The 13,512-nt window shown below is 37.1% G+C and overlaps 1 protein-coding gene across 1 annotated transcript in view; it reads left to right on the forward strand.

The window, feature by feature from the left end:
* LOC136863475 (titin) overlaps positions 1–13,512 on the forward strand; it is a 352,605-nt gene that overhangs the window by 312,502 nt on the left and 26,591 nt on the right. Inside the window, exon 11 of the mRNA XM_067139877.2 lies at positions 3,976–4,131. Coding sequence (XP_066995978.2) covers positions 3,976–4,131 — 156 coding nt within the window. The remainder of the gene's footprint in view (positions 1–3,975; positions 4,132–13,512) is intronic.

Here is a 13,512-nt window from a genome sequence, read left to right on the forward strand (position 1 = left end):
TCTTTCTCATTTTCAATTCACAGCTGATTTGCTATCCCTTACATACATCTGAGGCTGCACCTTAAATCTATCATCATCATCATCATCATCATCTTCTTCTTCTTCTTCTTCTTCTTCTTCTTCTTCTTCTTCTTCTTCTTCTTCTTCTTCATCACCATAACATCATATGCATTCAATTAGAAGAGGGAATTAGGCTATCACATTATCTCATTACATTCTCAATAACTGTATCTTATACATATACTTCAACATTCTTCTCGTCACTGCAGTTCTATTCATATATTAAAAAAAAAAAAAGATCCAGCTGTCTGGGGACTTGGCCTACCAAGTGACTGTTGCTCAGCCCCAACACCTGCAGGTATGAGATGACACACTGTCAGCACAACAAATCTTCTTGGCCATTTTTCTTGGCTTTCTAGATGTGGGCTGCTATCTCGCCAAAAGATAGCCCCTCAATTGTTCTTATGTAGGCTGAGTGGAACTCGATCCAGCCCTCAGACCTAGGTAAAATACACCAAGTTGGCCAGGAAAAGAACTCAGGTACTCCAGGTAAGAGCCAGCCCTGCTACCCCTCAACTGCAGGACTGGCAGTGAACCACAAGCTTGCAGATAAAGTAACAGTGTCTGAAATGCATCCTACTATCCATCCCTTCCATAATCAGAATGTTTTCACTCATGAGCAGAGCAGAGAAATGACAGCATCTGTAGACACGTCCTTTTACCTCGGACAAGTTTATGCTGCAAAGTAAGAAACATTGATATTCAATAATAATAATAATAATAATAATAGTAATAATAATAATAATAATAATAATAATAATAATAATTTCATTTCCTCTAACTACTTTTACAGTTTACTGTGATGTCTGAATTTGGTTCCACAGCATAGGCCATTAAATCTGTTGATACAAGCTCCTTGAAATAATAGTGGGCTGAGCAGAGATTTAACCTGCCAGTTTGGGCTCAGAAAGCCAACACTCTGTTGTCTGAGCCACTCAGCTCAGCTGCTAACAACACTATATGGTTACTCTATGTTGCGGAGGTCAAAAGTGTTTAAGTGGCCTTTGTGTTTTAAATAAGCCATGAATCCATCACCGATAATGAGTTAATTTGTGACTGCATGGATGGATAAAATTATTGTGCGGCCAAGTGTCTTTTTCAGAATCATTGTTAAGTTTTTTGGTAGTGGTGCTAGATCAGACTAAGGTTTTTAGGGACAATCATTGTTAAACCACTGTGGACACTACTAATACTACTCAAGTGTCAATGACCACCTGCTATCACATTTCAATTGAACATTTTAATATGTGCCACAGATCTCAGAGTATGGCTCCAAAACATGGAACTTATGAGCTTCAAAAGCTCCCCTGTTCACCTGACTTAGTCCTCTGCAACTTTTACCACATTCTAAATACAAAAGAACATCTTAAGGGATGCCATTTTGCATCAACAAATGAAGCATAAGTAGCATCACAGGAGGCATCACAGAAGGTTGCATAAAATATCAACCATCATTGATTCCAGAAGGTTTCATCAACTTAAGGTGGTTATGAACTGATGTTGTAAAGTATTCACAGTAATGATCTATACATCAAATCTACACATTTTTGCACAATACCTTACATAAAGTTTTAGATAAACTTTCTTAGAATATCTTCAGAGATATCATACAGGTGTATCTGAAATGTTTTTATGAATATCAGTACAGTCATTACAATGCCTCCTGCGATGCTGCTTATGCTTCATTTGTTGATGCAAAATGACGTTCCTTAAGAGGTTCTTTTGTATTTAGAATGTGGTAAAAGTTGCAGATGACTAAGTCAGGTGAACAGGGGAGCTGTTGAAGCTCATAAGTTCCATGTTTTGGAGCCATACTCTGTAAAGATCTGTACAGTCATCTTTGAAGAAATAGAAGCCAGACTGTGCAAGTGACCTGTCTGGGAATTATTTCGTTTTGGAGAAACATGTTATTGTAAAAGTGTTATGAAACTTGAGTAACAGACAATGAGTGCGACCGTGCACGGGACCTTAGTTGTCATGTCAGCAAGCAAATGACTGGTAGTGGGAATGGAGTAGGCAGCCACTGGGGACGCGTACACTGATGTAGACAAAACAGGTGCATGCAGTAGATGCTTGTTTTGACTCGCAGGCAGAATACCTCAATACAAAGAGCAAAACTTATGGTTATATTGGTTTGTTTACAGCAGCTATAACTTCTTACGCATTCTTCCCAGACAGTCTGCATGTAGAGAACCAGTCACATCACGTGCTGCCACAGCATGATCCTCTTAATAATTTCACAATATATAAGCCCTCGGTAGAGTTACAAATTGTGCTATCACAAAGGAAGCGTATTTATTGTACATGTATACTACAGTATTTGATGTTCACATTCATTCAGAGATCTCATCTCTGCAATTTTTAAGCATGCTCTAAGAGAATGGATCTGATTACCTGTGGCTTTTCTCACCAGCGGGACAACTCTCAGTAATGGTAGAAAAATTCCTTCTGTATGTTCTCCAGGAATATCCATTCTATCGTTTATTAAAAGTATTTCAGACTCACTCTGTATAGTTAATATTATAAAATACCATTATCAGACCTATAAATCTCATAAACATGATCATCTTCTTCTTCTTCATTCAGAATTATATTGTCAACTTGAGGTGAGATTTACTTAAAGTATTCCTACATTCCTTCAAAAACTGAACTGATCTTCTCCCAGTTTAGCTTCAAATTGATTTTTGTACAAAGAGTGAAGGTTATATTGAAATGTTGTGCATGTGAAATACTAAGACAAAGGTGAGATTGTTTTCACACCTGTTATCAAGTTTGGGTGCCCTGCACCTTCTCCAAAGCTCTCCTATTTTGCCATAAACAGCCTCTTTGGTTCTCAGTACATCACTATCTAATTTTCTGAGTACAGATTCTCTGAGTATTTTTGATACTTCTATGTCAATCTCTTCTCTTCATTAGCAGAATATTTAGGTATGACAAAACACATCATCCTGTTCCTATTAAAAGTTTAAAAAATATTTATTTAAATAAATACATTTAGAAAACCTTCTGCTATGGTGTTTTCCAGTAACTAGTCTGTCTGAAGCAGTGGAGTATTGGCTGTAATCTCCGCTCACCCTTTCAGATACAAAAGAAAATATATTGTTTTACAATAACAATTTTACAATTATGCAATTGTTGTAAAGCATTTGAAAATAGCTAACTGTACATTTGCTAATCATTTTTTAACAGGTGCACGGTGATTCAAAAGAACGCTGACAATGTTTAGTGTATTGTAGGAGACAACTCCCTTATGACATAGCCTATTAAATGTTGGTTTTGTTTTGAATCATGTTGTATGAATACTACCACTAAATTTATCAATATGGCATGTTCTCTAACTCCTACCAGCTGCTATTCCTCACTGTCCTGCATTTCTACCTACCCTAATAACAAGCTATCCAGCTCATATGCAGAATATTGTAGGGTGCAATTGAAGTTCAAACAAAATTTTTAATTGCTAGATAAATTCTATGTTGTTTATTATATGTCATTTCATGGTTATACCAATTCTAGTGGATGTTGATTAGCTTATGATGTGAAGTATTCATTAATAAATTGAACATTCTAAACTGCAGAGAAAATTTTGGAGGTGGTATGGATTTCCTGGATCCCACTTCTAAATATGTCCTCGGCTTCTGGGAATTAGCAGGTACAATAATCCAACTCATAGGCTGTTGACACCTGAACCTACTAAGATTCCCCTTAGGTTACCCAGATTTCATTTCATTCCAGTTTGTACCCTGATAAATCAAAGGCAAATTATGATACCATTAAAACATGTTTGGTTTGAGCAGAATATATTTCTTCTGTGATTTCCACATTTTTACCTCAACAGTGAAAGTGGTATTTCTATATTATGATTTTGTTAAAAAGTTAAGCATTTGAAATTAAAAAGAAGTATTTTGTATCTTGCAGGCAGAGTGGAAATGCGTTGCAACGAACGAATTTGGGCATAGCGTCACTTCCTGTTTCCTAAAATTAAGCATTCCAAAGCATTTCAAGAAGCCAAGGTTTCTGGAATGTCTCCGAGCCATTCTATCTGAAGAGGGTGCTGTCAATTTGGAGTGTAAGGTACTATCATTTATGTCTGCAGTATTGTTATGGGCTGTGTGTACTACTAATAGCTTATAAAAATGTTACATTTATATCTGTTTTTAAAGCAAAAGAAAACAAACTGTTCAAAGACCGTTTGGAAATATTTTTTTCAGATTCTTTTTAACATTCAAATTGTTCTTTAAAAGAAATTATTTTAATTGGTCCACATTTTCAATACATCTAGACTATCCACTTAATTATAAATTGAAATTATTATCATTATATATAGTCCTGCTTCAACTTATTTTGGATCATCCTATATGTAGTCCTGTTTCAACTCACTTTGGATAATCCTATATGTAGTCCTGTTTAAAACTGCAGTGGTCGCACGTTCTACTGTTGTAGAACAGGTCAATATCTTTCCCAGCCCTGAGCGGTTGGCAAAACCTGTGGCCTTGAGGATCAATGTACCTTTCCCCCACACCCTTCCACGTACCCCAGTGCAGTTTCGCGCGTCTAGCTGTCACGTACTCAGCTTAAGCTGAACAACAATGTAGTGTTCTACTATTGTAGATCGCGCGACCACTCGCGTACAATTTGTGTTTCATAATTCTCACGTGTATTTTTTTCTCTCCATGTCTTTTTTGACAATTGAGTGATTATATACAATCGAAAATGTCGGAATGTGACAGGGAGAACGTGCGAATGTGGTTGGAGGAGGCAGATAGTGATAATGAAAGTGTGCTCGGCATTGAGGATGAAGAAGAACTAGAGAAGATTTTGTAGAAGTAACTGCAGAACACAGTGATACAGAGGACACACCAGTACCAATAGTAGAAGAAGAAGTGGATGAAGAACCCATGCCAATACAGTCTGCTGTTGGAGCAACACATACAGATGCAACATCTATGTTTAGTATGGAGTGGATATTTCAGATAAAATAAGTAGATATTTTGGCGTGTCCAGGAATTCCCGCACGTAGCTGCTAACAATCTTTTTTCATGTTATGAATGTTGCGGGTGTGAACGCTATCAACATTTACAAAGCCAACAAGAATGATGCAAATATCAGTCGTAGGCAATTTCTGAAGGATTTGGCATTTGAACTGATGGAACCAGCAATAAGACACTGCGTTGCCATGGAAACCTTGCCAAAAGAGATACGACGAAAAGGAAAACTTTTGCTTCATATCCCTGAAGAAGCTCCAAGGTCAAGTGCAAGCTGGTACAGTAGGAAAATGTTTTCTCTGCGGCAGGCATCACAATAAATCAACAAGGAAGACTTGTGAAACATGCCAGAGATGGGTGTGCCCAGACCACCAGAAAGTCGTATGTGATGACTGCTACGAATAGACACTTTCTGTAGCAAATCATTGTTCCTCAAAGTCGCATTACAAAGAAAGGTTCATTTTTTTAAACGTTGGATATCTTGGAACATTTTTCAGTTGTATTAAGTAAAAATAATGCTCATATGACTCTTACATAAACACTTACCATGTAATGTTGTTTAATTATATGTGTTTATAAAAATAAAAAGTTTTAATTCATAACATGGGTTTTATATCATATATTTTACACACCCATGTCCAAAATAATTGATAAAGTTATTTTAACAAGTGTAAAAAGAAATTAACCTGTGTTCTACAATAGTAGAACGCGCAACCATTCATGTCACACTATGAGTCACGACCATTGCAGTGTTAAACTCACATTGGATCATCCTATATGTACTCCTGTTTCAACTCACATTGGATCATCCTATATGTAGTTCTGTTTCAACTTACTTCAGATCATCCTATATGTACTCCTATTTCAACTCACTTTGGATCATCCTATATGTACTCCTATTTCAACTCACTTTGGATCATCCTATATGTAGTTCTGTTTCAACTTACTTCAGATCATCCTATATGTAGTCCTATTTCAACTCACTTTGGATCATCCTATATGTACTCCTATTTCAACTCACTTTGGATCATCCTATATGTAGTTCTGTTTCAACTTACTTTGGATCATCCTATATGTACTCCTATTTCAACTCACTTTGGATCATCCTATATGTACTCCTATTTCAACTCACTTTGGATCATCCTATATGTACTCCTATTTCAACTCACTTTGGATCATCCTATATGTAGTTCTGTTTCAACTTACTTCAGATCATCCTATATGTAGTCCTATTTCAACTCACTTTGGATCATCCTATATGTACTCCTATTTCAACTCACTTTGGATCATCCTATATGTAGTTCTGTTTCAACTTACTTTGGATCATCCTATATGTACTCCTATTTCAACTCACTTTGGATCATCCTATATGTACTCCTGTTTCAACTCACATTGGATCATCCTATATGTAGTTCTGTTTCAACTTACTTCAGATCATCCTATATGTACTCCTATTTCAACTCACTTTGGATCATCCTATATGTACTCCTATTTCAACTCACTTTGGATCATCCTATATGTACTCCTATTTCAACTCACTTTGGATCATCCTATATGTACTCCTATTTGAACTCACTTTGGATCATCCTATATGTACTCCTATTTCAACTCACTTTGGATCATCCTATATGTACTCCTATTTCAACTCACTTTGGATCATCCTATATGTACTCCTATTTCAACTCACTTTGGATCATCCTATATGTACTCCTATTTCAACTCACTTTGGATCATCCTATATGTAGTTCTGTTTCAACTTACTTTGGATCATCCTATATGTACTCCTATTTCAACTCACTTTGGATCATCCTATATGTACTCCTATTTCAACTCACTTTGGATCATCCTATATGTACTCCTATTTCAACTCACTTTGGATCATCCTATATGTACTCCTATTTGAACTCACTTTGGATCATCCTATATGTACTCCTATTTCAACTCACTTTGGATCATCCTATATGTAGTTCTGTTTCAACTCACTTTGGATCATCCTGTATGTACTCCTGTTTCAACTTACTTCAGATCATCCTATATGTAGTCCTATTTCAACTCACTTTGGATCATCCTATATGTACTCCTATTTCAACTCACTTTGGATCATCCTATATGTAGTTCTGTTTCAACTTACTTTGGATCATCCTATATGTACTCCTATTTCAACTCACTTTGGATCATCCTATATGTACTCCTGTTTCAACTCACATTGGATCATCCTATATGTAGTTCTGTTTCAACTTACTTCAGATCATCCTATATGTAGTCCTATTTCAACTCACTTTGGATCATCCTATATGTACTCCTATTTCAACTCACTTTGGATCATCCTATATGTAGTTCTGTTTCAACTTACTTTGGATCATCCTATATGTACTCCTATTTCAACTCACTTTGGATCATCCTATATGTACTCCTATTTCAACTCACTTTGGATCATCCTATATGTACTCCTATTTCAACTCACTTTGGATCATCCTATATGTACTCCTATTTCAACTCACTTTGGATCATCCTATATGTACTCCTATTTCAACTCACTTTGGATCATCCTATATGTAGTTCTGTTTCAACTTACTTTGGATCATCCTATATGTACTCCTATTTCAACTCACTTTGGATCATCCTATATGTACTCCTATTTCAACTCACTTTGGATCATCCTATATGTACTCCTATTTCAACTCACTTTGGATCATCCTATATGTACTCCTATTTGAACTCACTTTGGATCATCCTATATGTACTCCTATTTCAACTCACTTTGGATCATCCTATATGTAGTTCTGTTTCAACTCACTTTGGATCATCCTGTATGTACTCCTGTTTCAACTTACTTCAGATCATCCTATATGTAGTCCTATTTCAACTCACATTGGATCATCCTATATGTAGTTCTGTTTCAACTCACATTGGATCATCCTATATGTAGTTCTGTTTCAACTTACTTCAGATCATCCTATATGTAGTTCTGTTTCAACTTACTTCAGATCATCCTATATGTAGTCCTATTTCAACTCACATTGGATCATCCTATATGTAGTTCTGTTTCAACTTACTTCAGATCATCCTATATGTACTCCTGTTTCAACTCACTTTGGATCATCCTATATGTAGTTCTGTTTCAACTCACTTTGGATCATCCTATATGTAGTCCTATTTCAACTCACATTGGATCATCCTATATGTAGTTCTGTTTCAACTCACTTTGGATCATCCTATATGTAGTTCTGTTTCAACTTACTTCAGATCATCCTCATCTACTAAATATTGTGATAGACATCTTAAAAATTAATATCTTAAAAAAAATAGATGGTCACATAAGACAGAATAAAATGCGATGACGAAAAATAATAAACATAGGTACTTAAATTTTTTAAAACCAACATGCAGTGTCCTTCTTTTTTCTAAATGCCATAAGACTCATCTGTGTCGGTGCGATGTAAAGCTTTTGTCTAAAATATTTCTTCTTAATTGTGAAAACAGTAGCAAGTGGTACGGATGTGGAAATAGTCTTAAATGTTGTGAATAAACAAAACAGATGTTTTAAATGTGGACAAATGGGCCAGGAAACCTCTCTTAAACATTGTTATGATTAAAGCATATTTAATGCCAGAGTACTTCCTTGTTGTAAAGGTACGTCAAAGCAGAATGTTGAAACTTGTATCTGACAGTAGCAAATTGAACATTAATTTCTTCTGGGATTTGATAAAGGGTGTGTGTTCTCCCAGGATAGTAACATAGTAAGTGAGATTGAATCAAGGTATAATAAAGCTAATGCAGTGAGCTTGCAGTTCTGATCAACAGTATTCTGTAAGAAGGAAGTCAGCTCCCGGATGAAACTATCTTTACATTGGTCTGTTTTCAGACCAACTTTGCTTTACAGGAGCGAAAGCTGGGTGGACTCAGGATATCTTATTCATAAGTTAGAAGTAACAGACATGAAAGTAGCGAGAATGATTGCTGGTACAAACAGGTGGGAACAATGGCAGGAGGGTACTCGGAATGAGGATATAAAGGCTAAGTTAGGAATGAACTCGGTGGATGAAGTTGTACGCATAAACCATCTTCGGTGGTGGGGTCATGTGAGACGAATGAAAGACGCTAGGTTACCTAGGAGAATAATGGACTGTTATAGAGGGTAAGAGAAGTAGAGGGAGACCGAGACGATGATGGTTAGACTCAGTTTCTAATGATTTAGAGATAAGAGGTAGAGAATTAATGAGGCCACAGCACTAGTTGCGACTTGTGGAGACGTTTAGTAAATTCACAGAGTCTTGCAGACTGAATGCTGAAAGGCATAACAGTATGTATGTATGTATGTATGTATGTATGTATGTATGTATGTATGTATGTATGTATGTATGTCTAAACAGCAAAAGCAAAATGTGTATGTTGAAGAAATGTATAAGAAGATATTGAGACACTAAGAAGAAAACAAGTTGGGTATATGACAAAAGCCTTGCCAAATGGACTCTGTCAAGAGACCGCGCTGACATTAGAATGAATGCTATCAGATGGCTGCTGAGAGCTACCGCTATCAAGGGGTAACAATGGTTAAGGAGAAGGGAGGGGAGCTGGTGGAAAGGAAACATTATATGTTTGAAAAGGTGGACCAAATAAAATAATTTCTTATAAGAAATATTTCAATTTTAAAACACTCTCAAGTCAATACAGAACTGATTATGAAATTGGTCATTTGTAATAATATTATATTCAGGGCAGAAATTTTTAATATTAAGAGAAATCTGTAATTGATTCATATGGCAAAGAGAGGTAAGTTGGTAAACATATCTGAATGTATCATATTTCACGAATTTACTGCTGTTTTTTAGGTGTAGTGTCTATTTATTTCTTCCTCATATTTTGACTGTGAATGTTAATAGATTTGAGCTTCCAAAATAATCAGTGGAACATGTTTTTGAACATCTGACGTGTTACAGTATTTTTGACCAAATTAGTGCCAGTGGCCTTAAAACTTAGACTGAGACTGAGACCTTGTATATTCAAAGCAGGAAACATCTGTGTCATACTGTCTCTATAGTCTTAGTCCTGCAGTGCAGTGCTAGGAGGCCCCTGAAAACAAAGTGAATACCCATGTGTCAGTGTGTAATAACAAGGTAAACAGACTGAAGTTGTTTTTTCAGAGTTGACTACCTTCAAGCACACACAATGAGACATCTTAATTCCATACAAGTCACAAGAGCAGTCACTTTGATCCAGGGAGGGTGGATTTTACATCATATCACTGAGGATTTCAATGTCTTCCCATCTTTCCTTTATTGGTTATGGAATGTATACGAGACAGATCAGTTCATCAGTAGGCAGGACAAGGTCGTTGACGCATCACAACCCAAACAGACGACTGATATCTGGTAATTTCTGTGTTGCATCGCCATACCATCAGTGCTAGAGTACTGTCACAAGACATTACAAGGGCAACAGGAGTCACAGTATCCGATCAGATTGTAAGGAACAGGTTGTGTAAAAGGAACTTACAACCCAGATGACCTGTTTGAGTACCTAACTTAATATGGCAACATCTAGTAGCTCACCTTCTGTTTGCCCGTAGCAACGTATGAATATGGAGAGGTTCTGTTGAGCATTACTTGCCAGCGAGTGGACAGATTCAGACAAGGGTTTTTGATGTATGGGGTGGTGTTAGTGTTGACAGCCGTACATCTTTTGTCATTGTCCATGGCTGCCTTAACACCAGGGAGTACTGTACATCAACCAGATCTTGTTGGACTCTGAGGTGGAGGTACCACGGTATGCACTAGCCATGCGTCTTGGTGGGTGTGTTAGGTACCAACTGATGAGCCCAACTTAGCACATGGGGGCGAAACACTGGCAACCAGGAATGAGTTAGCTGGAAAATGTATAATGTCCAATAATGGACCATTTATATTGGTACCATAAATTTACTCATTGGGGACAAATATTTCAGGTTCCCTATGGGAATCAACATCTATATCAGCATACAGTGTTGTCCTTGAGTTATTTTTCATGCATGTAACGGATGATGCCAGGGATGTCTTGAGAAGACTTCACATTCGAGTGATAGAATGGCCAGTGGTGACTCCCAACCTGAATCCCATTGAGCACGTGTGGAACATGCTTGATGGACCTCTTGGTGGTCATCCTGTTGCACCACAGATTCTCCAGGAACTCTCATTCGCTCTCATTGAAGAATGTGAACCCTGTGACCTCCATAGACTTGTACTGAGTATGATGCATAGCCGTCAGACTATGATAAATGCTTATGGAGGGCACGCACAATACTTAAGCTCTCAAACTCAGAGGTAAGCCAAACTAGATGATTGGATAGGCAGTTATTCCCAATTTTTGACACTGTTCGAACATTTAATTGTGTTTTATAAAAATGAAAATTCAAATGACGTTTTGTTGTGTAACTTATCTGTAAAGAATATAGGTATATCTGTTAGGGCCAGGCTACCGACGGCTGAGGCAGTGGCCTTCTGACCCCAACTTGCAGGTTCGATTCTAGCTCAGTCTGATGGTATTTGAAGGTGCTCAAATACGTCAGCCTCATGTTGGTACATTTATTGGCATGTAAATGAACTCTGCAGGAGAAAATTCCAGCACCTGGGCATCTCTGAAAATCTTTGATGTGTTAGTGCATCATTAAATCACTAGCAGACAAACCACAGAAGATTTGTAACACAGGGCAAATACAGAAAGAGAAGAGGAGCTGAACTAGTCAAGATAACAATAGAAAGGAACAAAGAATAAAAGCTAAAAGAAATGTCACGTCGGTGTAAGAAGAGGCAAGGGCAAATGTGAAAGCACTAAAGGACAAAAGTTATCTTCACATCTTCATGGATTTCCATTCTCACAGAGATGTTTTTATTCTAATGTGCATTCCTCTCTATGTATAACTCTGTAGAAGTTGTATGATGTAGTCCACCTCTGTAGTGTAATGATTAGCACTATTAGCTGCCATCCTTGAAGGCTCGGGTTTGATTCCCAGTACTACCAGAAATTTAAGACTGGTAGGAGGGCTGGTATGTGGTTAGAATGGTGCAAATAACTCACTGCCATTAGAGTGTGCCTTAAAAGTAGCTGCACCATCTTGGGATGGGGACACAGGTTTACTTAGCAGCCTGTAGCAACCAAAGCCTGTATCATCTATTTGGTTTTGGCAACAAAATGACAGGAAAGTGATCGGATTGGGATAGTAGTGGCCTTGGCCTTAACTGAGGTATAGCCCCATAATTTGCCTGGTGTGAAAATGGGAAACCATAGAAAACCATCTGACTGCCAATGGTGGGATTCGAATCTAGCATCTCCTGAATGCAAGCTCGCAGCTACACAGCCCAAACCGCACAGCCATCTCACTCACTGAATATTTTACTACCCAATATTTGCCTTTGTCATTTGGCCTCTCTCATTTTCCTGTATTTTTCCAACTACTTTTTAACCCTACACTTTTCACATCAAGGTGATCCTCGCAGGTGTTGATGCCTGTCTATTAATAAAGCAGGGAAACAGAAACTACTTCATAAGGGTTGAGAAAAAATGGAGAGAAAAAGCTGGGATTATCAAGGAGAGAGCCTGTTTGTCTAAAGACAGCAGTATATTACGATAAGGAGATTGACTTTGTCCATTCTCTGCTTTCCTTGTTTATCCTACTTCCACTTTTCTGATGTTCCCTTTTCCCACATTGTATTCATTCTAATTGATATTGCTATCCAAGTTCCTGTCTTTATATATTGTGGCTTGTTTGCTCCTTTCCATTACTTGTACAACCATTAAGTGAGGTTTATCAAAACAATCAACTTAATTTCCCTTTTTATCAAGTAAATTGCAAGTAGTTTGCAGAATGAAGGTAAGATTCATGTGATGTATGAGTAGGGTTGCCACTTTTTGTTATAAGAAATAAGGAACATATACCTAAAAATAGAGGATTTTTCACAAAAATAAGGGACAGTTCATAAATACTTGAAAATCAAACGTTAGTTACCAATTTCAATGAGATTATAATTAGTTTCATTAACAGAATAAGATAATTATTGGAATTCATAAAAGAAACTAACTTACACCCTTTTAACAGTACATACAGTACAATGGATCTGACATCTTAACACTGATGTCTTCAATGAACTTTGATAACTTCACAATTTACATAGATTTAGTCTCAAACAGCATGAACAATCACATTGGAAATTGGAATGGAAGACCTTTGGAAGTTCGAAGCAGAAGATGAGGTATATAACCCAGCATGCTCAGCTTTACCAGCAAATGGCGAGGCATCACAGGATTCCTCTTCTTCTGAGGCTCCAAAGAGAGAAAAAGTAATGGAGCTACTTTGAACTTCAGTGGCGCTCAAATTAAATACGAATTTTAAAATATTTAGAGACAAACGCTCGTTTTTACAGGACAACAGTTCATAATATCAGACACAAAATTTTCACCTCAAATATGGGACGTCCCGTACAATACGGGACTGTTG

The sequence above is a fragment of the Anabrus simplex genome, chromosome 2 (genome assembly GCF_040414725.1).
Source record: "Anabrus simplex isolate iqAnaSimp1 chromosome 2, ASM4041472v1, whole genome shotgun sequence".
Classification (NCBI taxonomy): Eukaryota; Metazoa; Arthropoda; class Insecta; order Orthoptera; family Tettigoniidae; genus Anabrus; species Anabrus simplex.